The sequence below is a fragment of the Leptinotarsa decemlineata genome, unplaced genomic scaffold (assembly GCF_025532065.1).
Source record: "Leptinotarsa decemlineata unplaced genomic scaffold, Ldec_3_MD MMD2_P_RNA_scaffold_2, whole genome shotgun sequence".
Taxonomy (NCBI): Eukaryota; Metazoa; Arthropoda; class Insecta; order Coleoptera; family Chrysomelidae; genus Leptinotarsa; species Leptinotarsa decemlineata.
The window spans coordinates 15,218,281-15,241,102 of NW_027412529.1; the positions used below are offsets into that span (position 1 = coordinate 15,218,281).

A 22,822-nucleotide genomic window follows, 5' to 3' on the forward strand; every position below is an offset into this window, starting at 1 on the left:
CCACATAACAGTTGATAAGGCCATGGAAAAGATTTATTCATTTATGGAAGGGAACGCTGAGAAGTGTCAGTTCTCTCTAGATGAACTTATGGACCAGATAGAAGGAGAACGACCTCAACTACGAACAGTCAAAACTCGCTTATTTGCAAAGTATGTGGAGGACATTTCGATCGTTGAGATCAAAACAAACACATGACTGTTTGTTTTGTAAACACAGGTCATAAAATTCTCACAAGAACATGATATGACAGTAGAAGCTCAGATCCTCAATCAGAAAGAATACGCGTGGTGAAAGCAGCTGCTGAAGTCATACGAGAGGATATACGGTCGCGAGTGATTTATTTTTATTATTACTCAATTTCCTACAAATTGTTTTATTTCAGAACTGACTTTTATTTTGAAAACATGTGTTCCATTACATAAATAAGAATTTATAAATTCTTCTACATTTCTCTCCTTCCTTTTTAATTGTTTATTTCAATGTCTTCGCCCTTGAGCATCATCGTTCACACTCCCCATTTTCTTTTTCAAGATTCCATCATAATAAGCTTGGATGGAATAATCAGGATCAAAATTGAATTAATCAGAAAGACAGAATTGCACAAAATTGCGAAGTTCGAAAATAATGATAAACTTTGGAAGGCTCAATCTCGGAAACTATGGCTTCTGCAGCCAAAATTTGAAAAACTCCGATTTTTTCGCAGTTTTTTCGATATTTGACAAAGTTGCGTTCGGCGCTCGAAGTCACAAACCGAACGAAATGTTCAAGTTATATTCGACTACGGCCGTCTAGTTCGAATTTTGTTTTTTCCGAGTTTTTTTTATAATCGTGATTCCTGCTGTGAAAGCTTATAATTTTATACAAAAAAGATTTTCAACTTTTAATTTTTCTCCTAATGCGTTAAAATCAATAAATATATGTATATGAAAATCACGCTTCCAAACGTTTAAACGTTTATTGAACAGAGACATTTACGTGTGAAAAAAAATCAGGATATAGAAAAGTAGTACACAAATTATCAAAAAAGATTTCTGAATATATATCACTGTACTCATTTATTCAATTTTTACAATCCCAACCAGAATCCTCGTTCAGATCCCATTTGGAACAGACTCTTAGCTAGTACCAAAGGTATGTTGGTTTTTTCTACAGCAACTATCTTGAAACTGGATAAAATGTAAAAAAATACTACTTTCATCTTCAAAATAGCCAATCTTGATCCAATACAACTTCTTGGTCCCATTCCAAAAACTAAGAGGGCATTTGGGTTCAGATTCACTTTATTTTCTTCACTGAATCTCTCGGGGTCGAAACGTTCAGGAGTTGGAAATAATTCTGGATCATTTTGAATTCCGAAAGTAGGTATGATTATACCTGTCCCTTTCTCCAAATATACAGGTTTTTTCCTGGTAAGACTGGTTCAATGGTATATGGTTTGGTACATATTCTTTCAAATTCAATCTGGGCAGGCCATCGGCGTAACGTTTCTGTAAATAGTAGGGAACGTAATTAGAGAATCTGCTGACGTGTAGTAAAGGGCCAAGTCAAAAGTTACTGCGTAACATAAACCACTGAGAAGTCATGCGGAGAAAGCAATATAGGTGAAACTAACAAGACCCCTTGATGTAGGAAAAGACGAACATTGTGAATATACAGGGTGTAACATGAGTATGTTCAAATATCCAAGTACGTATTTCTGGGATAATTTTGAAGAAAAAAGTCTATATGAACTTCTGTCTGTAATAATAATAATAATAATAATATTTATTTATCCTTTGAGACGTTAACAACGTATAGGACATGTCAGTACAACACGTTAAAATAGAAAATAAACATACATTAAGATAAAATATCTCAGTAGTTTTAAAGTATAAAATGTATAAAATATAAAGAAAAAAAAAACAAGATTAGTCAAAATTCGATGTATAATAAAATAATAAAATCTGGATGAAAGTCTGGACCGCAATCAGCTAAAGTCGTCTAAAAGGAATTCACTAACACTATAATAAGCCTTAGACAGGAGCAAATTTTTAACTTCTCTTTTAAATGACATCAAACTCATGGATTTAAAGTGATCAGGTAGGTGATTGAATAATTTTATTCCCATATATTTGGGTGACTGTTCAAATTTAGAGGATCTGTATCTAGGAATACTTAACAATTTTCCATTTCTGGTTGAGTAACTGTGGTAAGAAGAATTTGTGTTATATTTTGTTAAATTATCGTGGATGTATAATAAGCATTTAAATATGTAAATACAAGGGAATGGCAGGATTTCATATGATATGAAGTGCTGTTTGCACGATTCTCTCCATGGGATATCAAATAATTTTCTGATAATTTTTTTTTGGGAAATAAAAACCCTATCTTTGTTGGTGGCATATCCCCAAAGAACCACATTGTAGCTTAAATGGCTGTAGACCAAGCTATAATATACGTCCAGCAAGGCATGCAAGGGCATAAAATGTTTTATGAGATGAGATGTTTTATGAGACCACCTTAAGCAATCATCCACATAGACACCTAGAAATTTTGTGAAATTCGTTGATACCAATTCCACCCCTCTAATATCAAAGACAGTAGGCTGTTTATCAAGACCGATGGAAGAACTAAAATGGATACATTTTGTTTTATTCAAGTTAACAATCAGATTGTTTAACTTGCACCAATCTAAGAAGTGTGTTATAAACCTTTCCGTTGATGACTTTAATTCCTCTAGGCTGTGTGCTGACACCGCTAACGAGGTATCGTCAGCAAAGAGAGTGAGACTATTGTTGTTGATGTTGAAGTATTTAGGTAGATCATTGACGAATAATAGAAAGATAAGCGGTCCCAGGACAGAGCCTTGAGGAACTCCTGAACTGATTGGTTGAGGATCAGATAGTGTATCTTTTATTTTGACCAACATTGTACGGTCTGAAAATAAATGTTTGAGCCATTGCAAAAATACACCCCTAAATCCTAGATTAAAAAGTTTGGTTTCAATAAAATCATAAGATAGGCAGTCAAATGCACGTGAGAGGTCAAAAAATATTCCTCCCACGTGCATACCATTGTCTAGGGAGTTGTAGATGATTTCAGCAAAACTACAGGCAGCTGACTGTGTGGACTTACCTTTACGAAAACCATGCTGGCAGTCAGTAAGAATCTTAAAATTCAACAAAAAGTTAGCCATTCTCTCGTTAACTAGTTTCTCAAAGATTTTTGAGAAAATACTTAAAAGAGCGATAGGACGATAGTTAGTCACATCTGATGTTTCTTTACTTTTGTGAATGGGAATAATAATGGCCGTCTTCAAGAGTGATGGAAATTTGCCGGTTGTGATAGACTGATTGAACAGGTGAGCTAGATGCTTAGAGATCAATACCCCATTTTCTTTTATGATTCTTACTGAGATATTGTCGTGGCCTGTGCTTTTTTTATTTTTTAAACCATTTATAATATCGATAACTTCCTCTTCAGTTATTGGCGTAAAGAAGAATGTGTTTGTTAAAATGTTGGAAGATGTGCATATAGAAGATCTATTGCTACCTAAATGTTTTTGTAAGTTATCTTCTACTACTGATGAGAAGTAATCACCGAAAGTATTAGCCACCCTTTTTTTATCAGTGATCAACTCATTGCCATGGTTGAGAATGATGTCAAATTGTTTTTTCTCTCTACCCATTTCCTTGTTAACTAGGTTCCAGACTGTTTTGTTTTTATTGTTCGAGTTCTTTATTAGATTTGCATGAAAATCCAATTTAGCTTTCTCGAGTAGTAATTCGTAGTCTTTCTTTGCTCTTTTATATGCAGCGTGCGAGTCTAAGTTGCCTATGTTTTTGCACAGCCAATGGGTATTTTTTAGATTACGGCTAGCTTGTCTGACTTCTGGAGTTACCCAGTTAGATTTTTTGTCAGATATTGTTTTATGCTTTTTTATAGGACAACAGTCATTTAAGGTACTTGTTATAATGTTCATAAATTCCTGAAAACTATCATCCACATCATTTAAATGATATATGGTGTCAAAGCTGGTAATTGACAATGTCAAAGACAATTGTTTTAAGTTATGTTCTGAGATATCTCTGTAAGTATAGTCAGATGGTAAAATTATTTTACTCTCTAAAGGCATACTATAAATAAGAGAAAATATTTTGTGATCACTGAAGTTCCCCTCATAGACATTAGATTTACAACAGTCCTCCTCCACATTTGTTAGTACGTAGTCGAGTTTGCTAGACGATGTTATCCCTAATCGATTAGTAAAAACTCGAGTCGGTGCCAAGGATGAAACATGCAAGTTGTGATTAGCTAATAAGTCATCCAGCTGTGACTTTTCCAAAGTATTTGTATGTAAATGCTTCGTTTCGGAGATACAGGGTATTCAACTTGTTACATGAAAATTAATATGATATTATGATTTCTCACGTCAAAAAAACCCGGTACCAAATTTCGTGCAGATAAATTATTTTTGCAACGATGAAAAAATATCTAATCTGATTTTTTTCACGAACTGAGCGCGATCGCATTCGCACCGCTCATTGAATATATCCAATGAATCATAGCTCAGTCTGTGTTTACTGGACTAAGCTAGTACGACGTTTCTCGTCCTACTGTAAGAACTATTCGTAATGTTCTGTCGATCAAACTCAAGATCTGCCGAAAACATCACCACTGTCTGTGAGAGTGTACAAGATAATCCGGGCAGTTGATTTCGCGTCACTCACAAGAACACGGCAATTCGGAGACCAAAACTTGGTGGATTTTTCATCTCAACTTGGGCCTGCATCCGAAAAAAGTTCAACTGACCCACTGAATGCGCTCAGGAGTAGTTGGCAACTGACCCTAAATTTCATCAAAAACTCATCTTCAGCAATGAGGCCCATTTCTGGATGAGTGCCAACGCGACCAAACGGAATTGTGGAATTTGGGATAATACCAATACACATGAGACCCAAAAGCGTCTAATGCATTCCGAAAAAGTTACTGTTTGGTGTGGATTTTGGGCTGACGTCGTCTTCGGTCCATATTTCTTTGGAAACGGCATTAGCCAGGCCATCATTGTCAACGGCGAGCACTATAGGTCGATGATCGCCGACTTATTTTGGAATAGTTTGGTGAATCTGGTCACTAACAACATGTAGTTTCAATAGGATGGCGTTATGTGCCACATTTCATGCCACATTAGATATTCTGTATGAGCGACTCAAGGGCGTGGTCATTTCACGAGAAGGTGATGTGAGCTGGCCACAGAGATCGTTCGATTTTACCCCGTTGGACTTTTTCTTGTGGGGTTTTCATAAATCGCAGGTGTATGCGAATAAGCCACGAATTCTTAGAGCCAGCATAACCCATGCCATCGGTCAAATTCAGCGTGGTTTATGCGCCAGAGTCATGGAAAACTGGACCCATAATGGCAAACGAATAAAAAGTTTGTTAATTTCTCACACACACTTTGTTTTATTTGAATTTAAAGATAGGAAGAGTCTAACGAAATATTCAATGCAAGTGAACATTTCGAGTATGAGAGCGGTAAGAGATTAATTTCCGAAACGTTAGCATTTTGAAAGAGCTCAATATAAAAATTTATTTCTTCATTCAAAATTTGTAGATACGACAATTTACTGGCTGATCAAACTCTTTCGTCGAAGGAAAAATCTTTCAGCTCGATCAAAAATTGGAAACTTCTGGAGAATGAAAATCTTAATGATGGTGAAAATCATGAATTTCAACTTCAAAAACTCAAAAATTCAAAATTATAAAATTCAGTACTTTCTTGAAGTTTCTCAGTCGCCATTTCTCATTCAGTTTATGATAAAAAAAATTCAGTTCAAGTTGTGGTCAGAATAATGTAGACAAATTTTAAACAAAGTCAGTCAATCATAAAACAAAATTGAACGGAAAACCCTAAAAAATATACAGATTTCCGAATAGGAGAATTCAGGTTCCGTCATTGGAAAATAGAAACATGACGCACTTCACTTCTTACCTGAAACTACCATATCCATGTATTTCATATTGACCAGAGCATCGTACGTCAACTCTTCTTGATATTCTGCTGACGTTTCAAGAATTTCGTGTCTTAGTTTTTCTTGAACGTTTGGATTGATTGCTAATTCGTGAGCCATGAAACACATCACCGTCGAAACACATCTTCGTCGAAAGGTACTGTGACTGATTCGAAATATAAAGGATTACCTAAAGTGACTCCATAATGAGGGTCAGTCTGAGACAATTTTTTTTTCCTGAGTCTTCTTCATTTTTTTGTGCTTCCATCAATAACTGGATCATATCTGGTCTAGCAATTCCTTCACATCGTCTTGTCTCAATGGTATCCAGTATAAGATTGCTGAAGAATATTCTTACATCTTTTTCAATATACGTTATTTTCAACACCTGCAATTGAAACATGAACACATTTCTAATATACATTCACGGAATGCAGTTCAATGAATAACGGGGACTTCACCCAAAATTGGTCCAGTAATTCTATATTTTTGATATAGTGACTAGGATGGGTGTCCAAAATGTAAAATCCTCGATAAGAAGGGTACGGTGAGACGGGTCACGAGTCATGAACGTGCTTCTCGAAGTCTTCTTTCCTGAATAGAACATGAGTGAGTAGTTTTCGGGTAGTTACCATTAACAGTTCTTATTCAAGTAATTTCTAATTGGGACAAAATGAGTTCAAAAGTTGTCTATTCTAGTATCACCGATGAGAACTGTGGCAGATTTGAGGATTGAAACAGTGCAATGGTGTTGAATTCCGTATTCAATACTATTGACCTACGGTATCATTTTGTCTGTTGAAAGTGAAAAAATCAGTGAGTAACAGAGGTTTTCGTTTTCGATATTTTTGTCGATCCTATAGATGGCAATCCCATGGACAATTATTTTTGAAAAAATCACAAGCAGTTTATCTCACAGAAGGTATTGAGTTATAAATTGTAATTTTTTTCAATATCAAATTCCAATATTACCAAGAAAAAAATCATCAGAAGCATTCTTAATAGATCCTGCTATGGTACAAACTATATATATCATCACTACATATCATAATTGAATATTTGAATATATTTTTTTTCCGAATATTACTCAGTTATTATCCTGCATGAATGAATCATTTGATGTTCTTGAGAAGCTAATAGGTTCCATCTTCTCGTGACACAAATGAGTGAAGGCGATGTTTCTTTGTACGAAGACGCCTTTCACAGATTTGCTATAAGACAAATTTATTGGGCTCTCAAGAACCGTCAGTTGTGAAGCAAAGCTTTGACCTTGACAAACGAAAGAGATCCATCCTGTCTTCCATTACAAACCTGGAGGAGCTCGAAATAGCGCCTTTAGGTGTTTTCTGAGCTCTAATTTCATTTATTTGCCATGCAGTGGAAGACGATTGAAGTTGAACCTCAACTTTGCAACAGAACACCTTGAGAGGCTTCTTTCACCGTTGATATTCAAAGACTAAGTTTTTTGTCTATCTCATACATGATTGAAGAAAGCTTGGTAATCCAAAACAACAGTATCTAGTGTTAAAATATCTTCAGGTTCTGGTTTCATCTAGTTGTCTTACAGTGAAAGTCATATTGAAAGACTGTTGACAAATTCCGATCGCCAGTCAATGTCGAAGCTTACTTTTGCAATGGATCACCTTGGGAAATCCTTTCATTCTTCATATTTGATAAATGATCCATTAACTGACATCTTCGCCTTCTATATTTTACTCAGACTGGTTCGATAAGGACAGTTGAATCCAGCAATACATTCGCGATGCAGCCTAGCACAACTAATGAGAACTATGCTGGGACGAAACAGCGACTTCTTCGTTTTATATTCCAACGTCTCATACTTCGAACGAAGTGAAATGATTGTCTTATAGTTTGCTCTGAGCTTATTAAGTAAACTTTAGAATCTATGAAGTGGACGTTAAACAATTGATCATGGTTAAATTACCTCTCATAGAGAAGGAAATACCGAATTCAATAAAAATCTCAGCTGTTTCGAAAATTTCTTCAGATCTGCTGTCTTATTTCCAAGGCAATAAAATTCATTATTTGGATTCTGTAATGAATCAACTTCTACGCCAAAAGCAGTTGTTGCAATTACATCATTGGTGAAACGAGTGAATGCATCTTTCATTTCGATGCTAATCAAATTCTGGTTTTTCAACTGGAAATGATGCACAACATTCTCGGCGCACTTCCTGATCAAAATAAACGTAGACTTCATTTTGCTGCTGGTGAATGAAGGACCAAGAATTGGTCTCATATGACGCCATTGAGGTCCTGAAAGCATTGAAAAAAAATATGAAAACATTTTTTTCATAACGTTGGAGGAGTAGAAAACTGAAGAGATCTTCTCTCAAAATGATACTTCCTTTTCAATTTGATCTGAATTGGAGATAATCTCTGAGGAAGATCATAATTTTCTCCTCAACTAGAATAATACTAATCTTGCTACGCTCCTACTTGATTATTGAAACAAATCAGTAAGTATAATTCTGTTTTTGATCCAAAGAAACAATACGTTTGACTTGACAAATAATAATAAGGATAATAATAATACTAATAATTTATTCACAACGATATAAAGGTAAAGATTACAAATAAAATGATACCACGAAAGTAGTACTGCCTGGGTTTGGATAAACTTACATACATAAAGCTTATATAGAGTGATATAACAACATAAACATTCAAAGTAATATAAGAGGTCACAATAGTCTTGAGGAAAGTAAGCTATATAAATTAAATTTTTCTATTGATTATTGTTCAATTTCTAGACAGAATCTGTAAATTGGTACCACAAGTTACTGATTAATTGGACTCTTCAATGGTTTATATTACAAATTAACTGTTTGTAGTGAACTTTTCGGGTTGCCCTGTGTACTGCTGTACTGTAATCCAGTGAAGTTCCTGTTGATTTGACTTCAAGTGGCGAATGGTTGAATCCTCATGCTATACATTTTGATTCTGATGGAATTGACTGATACTCGATAAAAATCCACAACTGACGTTTTCACTTAACGATTTTACAAAACCCCATACAATAGCTTCCTTGGGCGTATATTTACTAACTTACTAACTAAGTTACTAACTAATTCAGTAAAGATATATTTAGTTAGTAGCTTACTTAGGTGAATGAGGTGAAAAAAAGCTTGAGGTTCTTATTCAGTATTGAATATTATGTGAAAAGCAAGTCAATAAATTTATTATTCATTACATATCAATTGTTCCAGGGAGACAGAGCACGAGTATCTGATGTGAATATGATTATTGAGAAACGGGAAGTTATTCCACATCGTGTTGATTGTTCATTGGGTATGGAAGATTTCGTACTGATTGATTTTTATAACATCCAGAAGGTGAACTTTCAAATTTTCCTTCTGAAAATATAGAATTTCGAATACTCGATTGAACTCATGTACCCCTATGAGAAGGTGACTGTAATGCCAAAGGCAGCTGTTTGTTAATTTCTAGTCCCTAATTACGAAAATTATAGTCATCATTCTTTTCGCTTCTCCCCTTAATTGAGAAAATTGTTTAAATTCTTGCAACACAACGGCTCTGCCTAGTATTCGAATCAACTTCCGCTGTATATGAGACTTGCAACGCCGCTTCTTGAACTTCCGATACTCGAAGTTTCCAGAAAATACCAGAAATACGGAACCGCTATAAAAGTAGCAGGTTGACAATCGAATCATCGATATTGGTTTAACGCGAGTAGTAGTGAGTTGTTAGTATTAGAGAAGCGAGGTGAGCAAACAAGCGAATATTGAGAGTATTATTATCTTTGTGAATAAAATAAGTTGACTCCTGTAAACGCAGTATCACATATTTGAACTCGACGTACGCAACAGTGAAAAAATGTCCAACGTACAGAAACGTGGCTGCGTTAATCCGGCAGATAGTTTTTGCTATATATGTGGTCAGTTCACTCCTAAATCACAGAACCTGCCAATTAATCAAATGACCATAGTAGCTAACTATATGTATTTTGTATGTGTTGTTGGTGATTAAGATCGGGATTGGGCTCCTCACGTATGTTGCCAAACCTGTGCAGAAAATATGAGTGACTGGTTGAATGGCCAATGCTCTTCTATGCCTCTTGCAGAAACAACAAATCATTACAACGACTGTTACTTTTGCATGAGAAACATGTCTGGTTTTTCAAGAAAGAGCAAACACAAAATTGTATATCCGGATATTCCTTCTGCAAGAAGGCCGGTTCTTCATGCAGAAGGGTCACCAATTTCCCCGAAATAACAATTCCATTCGAAAAAAACGAAAAACAGCATTTTTGGTTTTCCCCATATAACTGGAGAAGGACGAGAGTCCTTGTAAATGAGGAATATTTAGATGCAATATTCCCAAGAAAATGGATTGGAAACAATTGGCCAATTATCCAGTCAGCTCGATCCCCAGATCTCACTTCTTCAGATTTTTTTTCGTCTGGGGATACATAAAGGATGAAGTTTTTCCAACACCAAGTACAGATATCGACCATCTCGAACAAAAAATTGGAAATTCATGTATCAGTACTACATCTATTATTTGAATTGAAGGGGTTATATTTCTAGGAGTGATTAATTTTTGGGAAAGAAAGTTTTTGGCTTTCTACTACTCCATCTTGATACAAAAAAAAATTCTTTCAAAGAAAAGAAAAAGTAATCAATATGAAAATAAGTAACTCTATACATGGATGTGTAGATCATGCAAAGAGGTAACTTTCAGACACAAACTGGATGAAAGTCCTCCTGAGACAGCTACTTTCGTATAAACATTGAATTACACGAAAGAAAAAAATTCTTTCGAAACAAATACATCTATATGAATACTGAATTATACAGAAGATACTTTTCTCTAATCAGTTTGTATTTCAAACATTCGTTATGAAATAAAAATCAGATATCATTCACATGAGTTCTACTTTGAATGGATGGTAATAAATTGCACTTACATGGAACACTATCTCCCTCACTGGTATACACCGATGTTTCGCCTGAAGACACTTGCCCCAAGGGTCTTCAGTACCAAATTGGATAACATTATAGAAAATACACACAATTCATTCATGAATGAATTGTGTTTGTTTTCCATGTAAGTGCAATTTATTACCATCCATTCAAAGTAGAACTCATGTGAATGATATCTGATTTTTATTTCACAACGAATGTTTGAAATACAAACTGAGTAGAAAAAAGTATCTTCTGTATAATTCAGTATTCATATAGAAGTATTTGTTTCGAAAGAATTTTTTTCTTTCGTGTAATTCAATGTTTATATGAAAGTAGCTCTCTCAGGAGAACTTTCTTTCAGCTTGTGTCTGAAAGTTACCTCTTTGCATGATCTACACATTCATGTATAGAGTTACTTATTTTCATATTGATTACTTTCTTCTTTTCTTTGGAAGATTCCCTAATCTTCCTTTTTTTGTATCAAGATGGAGTAGTAGAAAGCCAAAAACTTTCTTTCCCAAAAATACATCTATTATGTTAGAAAATTTCCCCAGGAATTGTCTGAACCGACAATTTACGTCCATTCAACAAAGAAGTCATAAGTCATCCATTCGAACATTCAATGTAGATTACCATGTAGCTTTGTGTTTTTGTATTGGTTTCGTTTTTCCCAAAAGTTAATTGTCTATTATAGGTGGAATAATACAAATGAACATTTGTATTATTTGTATTTGTATTATAGGCGGAATGATACAAATGAACATTTGTATATTCCACTTTGTATTTTCAAGAAAGGTTCGGAATAAATGTTTGGTTGGAAATTCTGGGAACAAAAATCCTTGGCTCCTTCTTTTACGATGATCATTTGAATAGTGAAATGTATCTTCATTTTCTATTCTATGAATTCGATGAATTGCCACTGAATATTCGCCATGGATTACAATATTTTCATCAGGACGCCGTTTCTCCCCATAATGCAGCAATAGTAAGGGAACATTTAGATGCAATATTCCTGGACCGAGAACTTATGTGCATTCAACAAAGAGGTTCTCAATGTGAGCATTCAATGTACACCGTCATGAGCTTTGATTTTCCGTCTTGCTTTCCTTTCTCCCAAAATTTCATAAGAAAATAAATTGTTTTTCTGTTTGATTGTTGTCACTGATGATGGTGGTTATTTCAAATGAAACGCTATGAAAATATCAAATGTGATATACCCTTGAATTTCAAAAAAGTTAATGATGGCCATGTTGACACGAAACGTTTTATCGTATATTTATCATTTCATTGTCATAGCATACTTTGAATATAATAAATTTTTTTTCCATTTTATGATATTCTCCGAAATAATTCCATTCGAAAAAAAAAACGATAAACAGCATTTTTGGTTTTCCTTATTCAACTCGAGAACGGCGAGAGTAGTCGTGAATTTTCTTCAATCATTGCATTGCTCCCGCTGACAGTTACCTTTTTTATACGCTTCATATGAGCTCAACCTGTATGTATGTATGTATGTAAGCTTGTTTGTATGCATGTTTGTTTGTGACTCTCAAGCTCGGGATCTGTAACAGAATTATCGGCATTATTGCTTGATCTATTCGCGGGCAGATGGCGCTGTACGTAACTGACTTGATATTTCTTGATTTATTCGCGGGCAGGTGGCGCTGTACGTAACCTCATTGATAGTTTGTTCAAAAGAAAATCAAAATAATAAATATAGTTTGAAAAACTAAAAAACACGCTTTTATAGCATATGGAACTTATAAGTGAAAATAAATATAGTTTAAAAAACTTAAAAGCACGCTTTTAAAGAACATCGAACTAAAAAGTTAAAAAAATAAATATAGTTTGAAACAACTAAAAAACACGCTTTTGAAGAACATCGAAAAAGTTAAAAATATTTTTTTTAAATGGGCTCAAAACAATAACGTTCGAAAAATACTAGTATTATTGTGACAAAAGCGTGGGCGCTTTGTGACATATTTTCTGTATGTCTAGTGCCCAGGCTTTTTTCACAATAATACTGGTATTTTTCGATCGTTATTGTTTCAAGCTTATTTGAAAAAAACAATTTTTAACTTTTCAGTTCCATGTTGATTAAAAGCGTGTTTTTTAGTTTTTTCAAACTATATTTATTTTCATTTAATCGTCTTGGTATGTATCTGTTGCAGTTTAGAATATAGCAATGTTACCACATGATAAAAGAAACGGCCTGTATACTGTTCGATAGAGAATGTTGTACTCTATTGCTGTTAATTTTTTCCAAATTTTGATTTTTTCAACCTTTTCAGTTTATTACTATATAATGTCATCGGTCGACTTTCAGCCAATTATACTCTACGAATTTAAATTGAATCAAAGCGCTGCTGAAACAGCCCGAAAAATCAACCAGACATTCGGCAATGATAGTATTAATGAACGCAATGTTCAATGACGGTTTGCGAAATTTCGTTCCGGAGATTTCAGCGACGAAGATAAGCTCCGAAATAATCCAGGACGATGATTTGAGTACTCTGACCCTCAAAACGCGTGAGATGGCGGATGAAGAAGGCGTCAGATCGCACGCGATTTTCTATGGCATAAAACGTTTTGGGGAGGTCAAAAAGCTCTAAAAGTAAGTGTCTGCATGAGAGATGTAGACTTTTCGTGAACGAATTTTGAAAATTGAGTTAGTAATGAAGTTTTACTACGTCCAACCCGTGCTTCATAGCACTGTTGAAACCTCGATTTAACTGATAAATTTGTGAATTGTAATCAAAAATACCTTTCATATGTAATATCCACCAAATTTTGTATTTGAATTCATTGAACATCGCCAGAACTGAAAAGGATGTGGGAAAATTAATTTTCATTCCTGAAGGTTGACCAACTTGAAATAACCTCACCGGCCATTGAAGATTGGGATTCATTCAAATAGTGAGGTATCAAAAGAGTATCACCTGTGAGAATCAGCATAAAAACCAATAAAAAATTGCCATTGAAAACAGGTCCTTACTCAAAATTTCAAGGTTGATGGTGGCGCAACTCGGAAGTTCAATAGGAATATTCTGATGGTTGATTCAAAGTTTCTGTGATGGAGTTCGAAGATATTTTTGAGCGAAGTCAAAAAACTTGACCTATTCCAGCTCTCACCATAACGAAATTCTCACCTGTTGAATAGCCCCAAATATTTCAAACGTTTGTGAATAAATCTTCAGGTGATGATAACATGTTTGAGAAATCTTATTCGGAAATAAACTACCGTACTTATTCGAACAAATTCATTATTTCAATAACAATTATACAAATAAATATAGTTTTGAAAGTACTCTTTGAAAAATATAGGATTCATTTCTCAATATGCTTCAATCCCATCCAAAAACCACCTTCAACGGAAACAAGGATCGAACTTTTCGACAGAACTAACGGAATCCTTGTCCTTTCTATGGGTACAATTTCAAAATTCAGCAGGAGGTAGAAGAATAAAACTTTCATTTCCAACAAAGCAAATCTGGAGCCGATACAGTTCCTTGGTCCTTGTCCGAAAGGTTGATACGAAAACGGTACTATATTGCTTTTATTTTCGTCATTGAATCTTTCGGGATCAAAACGTTCTGGATCTGGAAAATACTTCGGATCCCGGTGAATTCCGAATTGAGGGAAAACAATAATACTTCCTTTTTCTAAATGTAGAGGTTGTTCTTCTGGAGTTGTTGGAATAATAGTGTAGGCCTCACTACACACTCTTTCTGCAGCAGTTTGGGTCGGCCACTTCCGAAGAACCTCTGAAAAATTGATAATGATAATTTATAATTCGAATATTTGAATATATTGAAATTCTATCTTCCAGAACATCATCGCAATTATTTAGATTCTGGTTATAAAAAATGTTTTGTCGTATATCTCTGGAAAAGCGTAAAACTGCAGTCTCGATAAATTGATACCGTCAAAAGATAGGTACTTCACAATAGATTTTTGGCAACGTGAATATTATAGCTGAATCTTGAGGACAACTTTTCTATTTTGGTTTTGAACTAGATGAAATATGTAAAATTGCTTTCACAAACTTATCCTTCAAACTAACCTTCAAAATAACTTTTTCAGAAGTAACAAATATTTTAGTAAATAATCTATTGGCCAGAAAGCTGTTTCAAAGTTTGTTATTTCTGAAATATCAGGAAGATATTGATTTAAAAAAAAAGGGTCGAATGTATTTTCGATGACACGATATACGATACGCACGATAAGGCGTTTGATCGAGTGTCACATCAACAGCTGCTAAAGAAACTGTTGAATTGGTATAAAATCATTCTCCTTTGTATCGAGTTCAAGTGCCACAAGGGTCTAATCTTGGACCGTTGTTATTTATACTATTTATTAATGACTTTGCCTATGATATAATTCCTTATAAAATGCTATTTGCAGATGACTTGAAAGTATATCCAAGATAAGGCAGAATGTTTCACATTGTATTCGTAATGAATTGTACTCAAACACAAATTAATGTAAAATAATGACATTCACACGTTAAATATTACCGGTTACATTCAACTATGTACTAGATGGTTAAAGTTTAACGCGAATCACGGAACCAAATGATCTGGGGATTTTGTTTGATCAAAAACTCGTTTTCCAATCATTTTCAGAATGTTATATCAACTTCAATGAGAAGTCTTGCAACTGCAAGGAATTTAAGACCTTTCATTCTTTGAAAACAGTTTACCTAACATTGATCAGGAGTAAATTATAGTACTGCACTGTCGTTTGGAATCCGTCCTACAAGAAACATATATCTAGTTTAAAAAGTGTTCAAAAACAATTTGAAAATATGCATATTTCAGAAATAATGGTGCCTATCCCAAGAGGGGTTATAGCTATGACTCATTGTTGGACGAGTTCCAGATGATATCTCTAAAAAAATTCAGGCAAAGCCGACATATGTGTTTTGCATATGAAATAATACATGGACAGGTAGAGTGCTCGCTTCTATTGTCTCAAATGCTATTCAGTGTACCGCGTATTTTATCTAGATTTCATATCCCGGTTTCCAATACACTGATCATTTTCATAACATAACTTTCATAACTACTATATCTAGAAGTTTTAATAATGTTCCTAGTGTGGATATATTTTTTCTAACGTTCAGACAATTCAAAAACGAGATTCTTCGTTTCGTTCAAAATTGATCTTACTATATGTATAATTATCATATTTCTAATTGTATCCACCTGTAAATGGGCCTTTGGAGGTTGCCGGATGTATTCAATAAATGAATAAATAAATATATAAATAAATATTGTGATTATAAGGACCAGTGAATTATTTTCGGAAAATGTTCGCAGAAAGACATGAAAACAAAATGAAAAATGAAAAAGAGAGCATCAGCTTTCACAAAAATTGAAACAGAGATGGGACATTTGTTTCTCGGTGATGATTCATGCCTTCCTTACATGTCTCTTCCTCATCTCATTGATAATCGTACGTATATAATAATAAAACGTTTAAGTGATACTTCTGCAGAGGAATTGTCCATAGGAAAAACTGAGTTTTGCCTGAAAAATACCAATGAAAGAAGTGTTAGCGCAAAAGTTGAAGGAATGAAGAGGATTTGAGTTTTCTAGCAAAATCGAAAAGAATGAAGTTGAATGAACGTGATCGTACTATATTCATGAGCTGAACAGATTTATGAATGAGATCAAATATCTAGATGAGAGTAAAAGATATTATTGTTGCATATTTTCTTACACATATACTGTAGTGAATATGTTCAATTGAAACATAGTTTTTGCTAATATGCATCTTCCATGAATCTTCAACCGTAGTTGTCATGAATGATAATATATATATTATTCACCTGACACAACCATATCCAAATATTTCATATTCACTAGAACGGCATAGGTCAGTTCACCTCCACACTTTTCAAAACTCTCGCTAATTTCCATTCTCAACTTTTCTTGAATATCTTGGTTAACGGCTAATTCATATGCCATGAAACACATCACGGATGATAGTGATTCGAATCCAGCGAAGAAAAATACCAAGGCTTGGGCTGTTATGTCTTCATTTGTTATATTGGTCATGGTGTCACCCTCAACTGGAAAGAAAGAACTATTTGGAACTCTATATTTGAATATCTTGTCAAAAATAACACAATTATGAGGTATAATATAGGAAGTTTTTCACCAACAAACAGATGATTTATTTGAACTACATGATTGAAAGAAATCATCCGGAGAACTTGAAAATCAACTAATCCAAATCAATACGCACATTATTTTCTAGGATATAATGTTTTTTCATATTTATTGTTTATGTTCGTTTTAATGCTGATACTGTACTTAAATGAAATGGATGAACATTTTCGTCGAATTTCCACTGGTTATTTTATTTTTACGGACTAACTTATGGTTAGTTCTTATACTTGATAATGGGATAAAACCCAAAATCGATAGTAAAAATAAAAAAACTAGTGGGAATTAGACAAAAGTGTTTGCATTCATTCCACTAAAGTGATTATGAATTTCCACAAAATAAACAAGTCAACAATTACACAAAAAAGCTAATATTCTCCCGGGTAATTTTATAGTTTTACTCCAAGTTTTTTTCAAAGTCTAATTTTTCGTGAACGAAAACGTGTTTCAACTGCAAATATTCAGATATGAATTGAAAGATGAGGCAAGTGCCAGAGTTCTCTTCAGAAATTCAAGAGAGAGGAAGAGTTAGTCCTCGAAAGGACTATATTTTCATTTAGTATTCATAAATTTTTGTTTTGAAATATCTAAACAAAATTTCTGATGAGAAGTAGTACTGAAAAGTTGGATGAATGATTCAAATTTCATGTACAGAACAACTATAGCCAAATTCAATGAACTGCCCTTTATATTTAGTATATTTCAAGATTCATGATTTCTGTAAACTTAAGAGTAATTCAAAATTGAATGAGCGATGACCACTTTTACTGGAAAGTTCAAAAAATATTCAGGAGATCTAACTATTCTCTAGATCTGAAATGCTAATATCTATTGGTTCTGGTTGAAACCGGAATGCGGTTATGGTCTCAAAAAAAGTTTCATAATAACCATAAGGAATTTGAAATCAGTAGAATTACCAAATTCTTTCCTTTTGTAAAGTGGTAGTGATTACTCATTTATGAGATACGTGATGTAGGTACTTATTCTCGAATCTGGAGGGCTGAACCCAAAAATGATGATCTGGTTATATACAAGGGTAATGGGACCCATGATGGCATATGGTGTAATGACTTGGTGGACAAGAACAAGGCAATCGGATATGGCTAGGCTATTAGGCGGAATACAAAGGCAGGCGTACCTAAGTGTCGCGGGAGCCATGAGAACGACCCCAACTGCAACACTTGATACTCTGACTTCCACCATTGCACATTTACATACAAAGCTCGACTAGTGACACACAGGCTAATGCAGGGGTAAACCCCAACCAGCCAGTCATGCGGTGCAGAATGCTTGAAACTGTACAATGAACTGAAGGCAAATTCAATACTAGGAATGCCCGTGGATAACACAGTTCCGCAGTACAACTTTTAAAAAGATTTCAAAATCATCATACCAATTAGAGAGGACTGGCAAAACGGCCCACCGGTAACAGCGGTAGAAACTTGGTATACAGATGGCTCAAAGACCCAAGAAGGAGTGGGAGCCGGTATACACGGAGGCAGAGCAAAGACGAGAATCGCACTCAGCCTTGGTCATAATGCAACTATGTTCCAGACAGAAGTAGCGGCCTTTGAGTATTGTATAGGGGAAATAAACAGGCAGAAGTTCACAAATGAAACCATTGCCTTTTTCTCCGGCAGTTAGCTCAGCTCACTTCAAGTTTTCTCAAGACTGTAGCTAAGTATCCAAATAGGGTCACTCTAGCTTAGGTACCTGTACATGAGGGTATGAGGAGGCTGATGTTCTAGCCCGAGAAGGCGAAATAGCGAAAGAATGTATAAAGGCATCCATAAATTCATGGAAGCAAGCCGAATCGATAGATTGGTGGAATAAACTCCCAGGAATGAGGCAGGCGAAATAGTTCATGAAGAAATCATCGCCCAGATTCACGGAAGACCTGCTAAGCCACAACCGTAAGATTGTAAGCGTAGTGGTGGATCTACTAACGGGGCATAGCCGACTCAGGAAACATATGAGCAACATGGGTCTGACAGAAGAAAGCCAATGCACGTTCTGTCAAGAAGCGATATCCAAGCGAAGCGAGAGCAAGGCTGAGACACGCAAGAGGCGAGGAAGAGAAACCAGAGGCTGCCAGCTATATGAAGGGATCAGTGTCAGAGCTATGGAGTCTCATCAAAGAGATCAAGCTAGACAATGAGCTCCTACATCCAAGAAGCATCACAATAGATCTTAAAAGGTCGCAGTGTATCAGGCCATGGGATAGCTCCCCGACTATCTGATTCAAACTATTCTTGAAACCTTGGGTTCAATCCTAGACTCATCAATTGATAATAATAATGCTAATAATAATTTATTATTACAATCACTAAATTTAAATATATTCAAATCTCCCCAATATATAATACCGGATTATGTAATATAAGGAACCACTCAGTCTCGCAGATATTTTATGTGGTGAACTGAACTATTTTCAAATATATACAATATAGGTAGCGCTCGAAAAAAATTAATATTCATGTAGAAATCTAATATATTCAATGTACAAATCTAAGGCATGGATGCAAATATTTTAGTATTGTCGATGGTATGGATTGAAAGACGACCATAGTTCATCATCACTTCTTTTTAATTTCGACATAATGACTTTAATCTAAGTACTGGGAATTTTTGTGATAATTGTTTTCACCATCATTCATTTAATTGGTCCATCTTCTTTCTTGTTGTTTTCTGGTTTGAAGTATCTATTGTTCTTTAGAATTTCTATTTAGTCGTCTCAATTGATTTTTGGTGAAATAGTTGAATGAAGTGAAAATTATAAGTGCTGTGTATCCAAAAATGAACTATTGTTGTGATTTATCAATCGCTTATTGAATTCACTTTATTTTAACTTCAGTAGTAGCTGCAGATTCAGTTTTCACTTCCACAAGTAGAAATGATGAATTTCTCCTGAATTGAAACATTTTATACACTACCTACAATATTAGTCACTGCCAAAAGTACAAATTTAATCCTGGGCGTTAGGATCTCTTCGAAACAGATCAATACATTAATGATTATTACACAACAATTATTATAGGATAGTTCTCATTATGATTCAACGGTAGGAAAAAAATTGCTAGAGGCGACCCATCCAAATCAATTTGTCCATTTATTCATTGGTAATTTATCAGCTTGCAAACTCTCCAAAAGGTTGAGTTCCAAACCTTCTTCTTGAAAATGAACGGTTTTCAATTCACGATTGAGTCTATATCCCTCAGTGACCAATGTGAACCATCAACATGATTCATGCGATAACTCATAAAGACAACTTTGATCTCCATCTTAACTCAGAGTTACCGATCAACTCTGCAAATGATGAAAATAGTGATCTATATTGGGTGTCACTTGAAAGTGAATTGATGTAATTTAGAAATATATATTACTTTTTTGTTATGTTATTTTGAACCATATGACATCGAAATTTTGAAGTTCTGGTGTTTTCTTTTTATTGGCGAAAGGAGTCACTTTGAACAAGATGAGAAATTCCAAACTCATATCTGAAAAGTGTCACAACCACCTCCTACACACAATGGTGACTTCGAAGCATTCTGAGATATGATTGCAGAACTATTTCCATTTTTACTTTCGACATCAGTTAGAAGGAACATCAGTACCTACAGCAAAAAAAAGTGAGTTGAAAAAAATCTGGTTGGCATGTGATAATAGTAGCGGGTTCTTTTCCAAAGCATATATATTTTCTATTCTTTCTTCTTGCGGTTGCTGTATTTTTCGATATCAAACGAGCATTTGACAAGGCACTTCATAAATCTATAGCATCATCTCTGGCTAGGAAATGTAAAAAATCAACCATAACTGGCTGGATCTATGCCATGCTGGTAAATAAAACTGCAACTACGACTCTTTAAGACGAGGCCATTAGGTTCACTGTTACTAGAGGGTGCCCTCAAGGTAAGGTGGCTCCTGATGGATGGTTTGCTTGACGCCCTCGACAGAAAAAAAGATCTGCAAGCTCATGCTGGTGACCTTGTTATCTTGGCAAGGTGAACGTCGTGAAGGGTGGCTTGTAATCTCCTCCAAAACACGATGGACGTTGTTCACAGTTGGTGCCTGGGGAAACAGATGTCTGCCAACCCCAGGAAAACTGTGATAATCCCCCTCACCAGGAGGAGAAAATTGGATGATCGCCTTAGGCTTTGTCAAGCAAATAGTGATCACCTGTATGGTAAAAAGATTTATAGACTTCTGGCAGAATCTTCCAGGATTGGCTCACTCCGAGGCGTTTATTCACCCTTCGAAGCTTGATACAGCAGTTGTTGGTATACAGTAGGAAAGAAGTATGATGTCTAACAGGCCTTTTTACAGGTCACTGTCATTTGAATCTTCATATGCAGAAACTCGGACTGTCGGAAGACAGTGTGTGTGGCCTCTGTTTAGAAAATGATGAAACAGCAGAGCACATACTTTGTGCCTGCACCGCTGGGTACCGAATCAGATGTTTAGAGTTTGAAAGAGCCGTACTCTTACCATCTGACCTGAAAGATCACTCACCATACAAACTAATCGGCTTCGTTAAGAAGCAGGGTTTATTTGGTCGAGTGTGAATAGGTGTTAGCCACAATAAACCCTCGCGTGTTGTGGTGAATGGTTAAATAGATCCAGTTAATTTGGATCTAACCTAACATAACCTAACCTACGAGAATCAAGCCTTTGTGCAGGTGAGATTTTCACTCACTGCTCTCCTCAAGAACAAAATAATCATGAATTCGAAGTTTTGGTGATATGTAGCCTCATAATGGTCTTATTGTTTGATATCTTGTGAAAGTAAAATGTTCATTGATATTTCACACGAAACGGTGACAAGGCTATAATGACAAAAATTAGCCCAACAATATGTGACAATTTCATTTTATTACCTGATTCTTGAACAGAAGCATATCCAGTTTCTTCAACACTAATCTCTTCTTCCTTCACAATTCCTGATCGTGCTTCCATCAATAAATGTATCATATCAGGCCTGACTATACCTCTTTTTTCTCGAGCTTCAACAGTTTCATCGATTAACTTTCTGAAGAATGAACTCACATCGTGGTCGAAAAATTTCAGATTGAAAAGCTAGAATAAAGTATTTACTGAATAGCAAAAATAAATAAATACAGCAGCATATGTTAAGTTTCTAAATGAATGGAATGCCGCTATTAATCCTTCCCAGTTGATATGGGCGATTTTCATTCATTAAAACTTTCTCTCTTAGAGTATGAAATGACTAAATTATAGGAAATCAAAATGAAACTTTACCAACCGAAAAACGCTAATTATTATTTTGTACGTCTGTTTACTGAAAGCTTCCATTAATATTTATATACAGTGTGTGAAAGCCAACTGAAATGAATTCATTATTTAGATTACTGTACTGTGTATAAAAAAATCCCGACAAACGTCAAATCAAAATTATAATTACATATTCTTCAACGTAAAAATGCCACACCTACCTTCAACCCACTTCGAATGACAGGTAGAACCCCCAATTTTTTTAAATGGAAAGTATAGGTTTGTGATATATCGTTCAAAAGGTCTCTTCATTCTCTATTCCGAAATGTTATCGCTTTCAAGTTTATTGCAACTTGAAATAAATTGAAATCATGTAGTTACCGAATTTCGATAGAATACACTAAAAAACTAAAATGTAATGCAAACCGTAATAAAAGGTAGAAAACGAAGAAGAACTATGGATTTTAACGAAGTAGATGT

At 34.9% G+C, this 22,822-nt stretch overlaps 1 protein-coding gene and 1 pseudogene across 2 annotated transcripts in view; both read right to left on the bottom strand.

Annotated features, from left to right (window-relative positions):
• Positions 1-948: 948 nt before the first annotated feature.
• Positions 949-8,510, bottom strand: LOC111507105 (cytochrome P450 9e2-like; annotated as a pseudogene).
• A 5,675-nt stretch (positions 8,511-14,185) lies between these two features.
• The window catches only part of LOC111507104 (cytochrome P450 9e2-like), a 41,586-nt gene continuing 32,949 nt past the window's right edge, over positions 14,186-22,822 (bottom strand). For both annotated transcript variants that reach the window (XM_074184188.1, XM_074184192.1), the window contains 3 exons: positions 21,988-22,186; positions 16,774-17,016; positions 14,186-14,704 (listed from right to left, as the gene is read on the bottom strand). In XM_074184188.1, the coding sequence (XP_074040289.1) occupies positions 14,268-14,704; positions 16,774-17,016; positions 21,988-22,186 (879 nt within the window). In that variant the 3' untranslated portion in view covers positions 14,186-14,267. The remainder of the gene's footprint in view (positions 14,705-16,773; positions 17,017-21,987; positions 22,187-22,822) is intronic.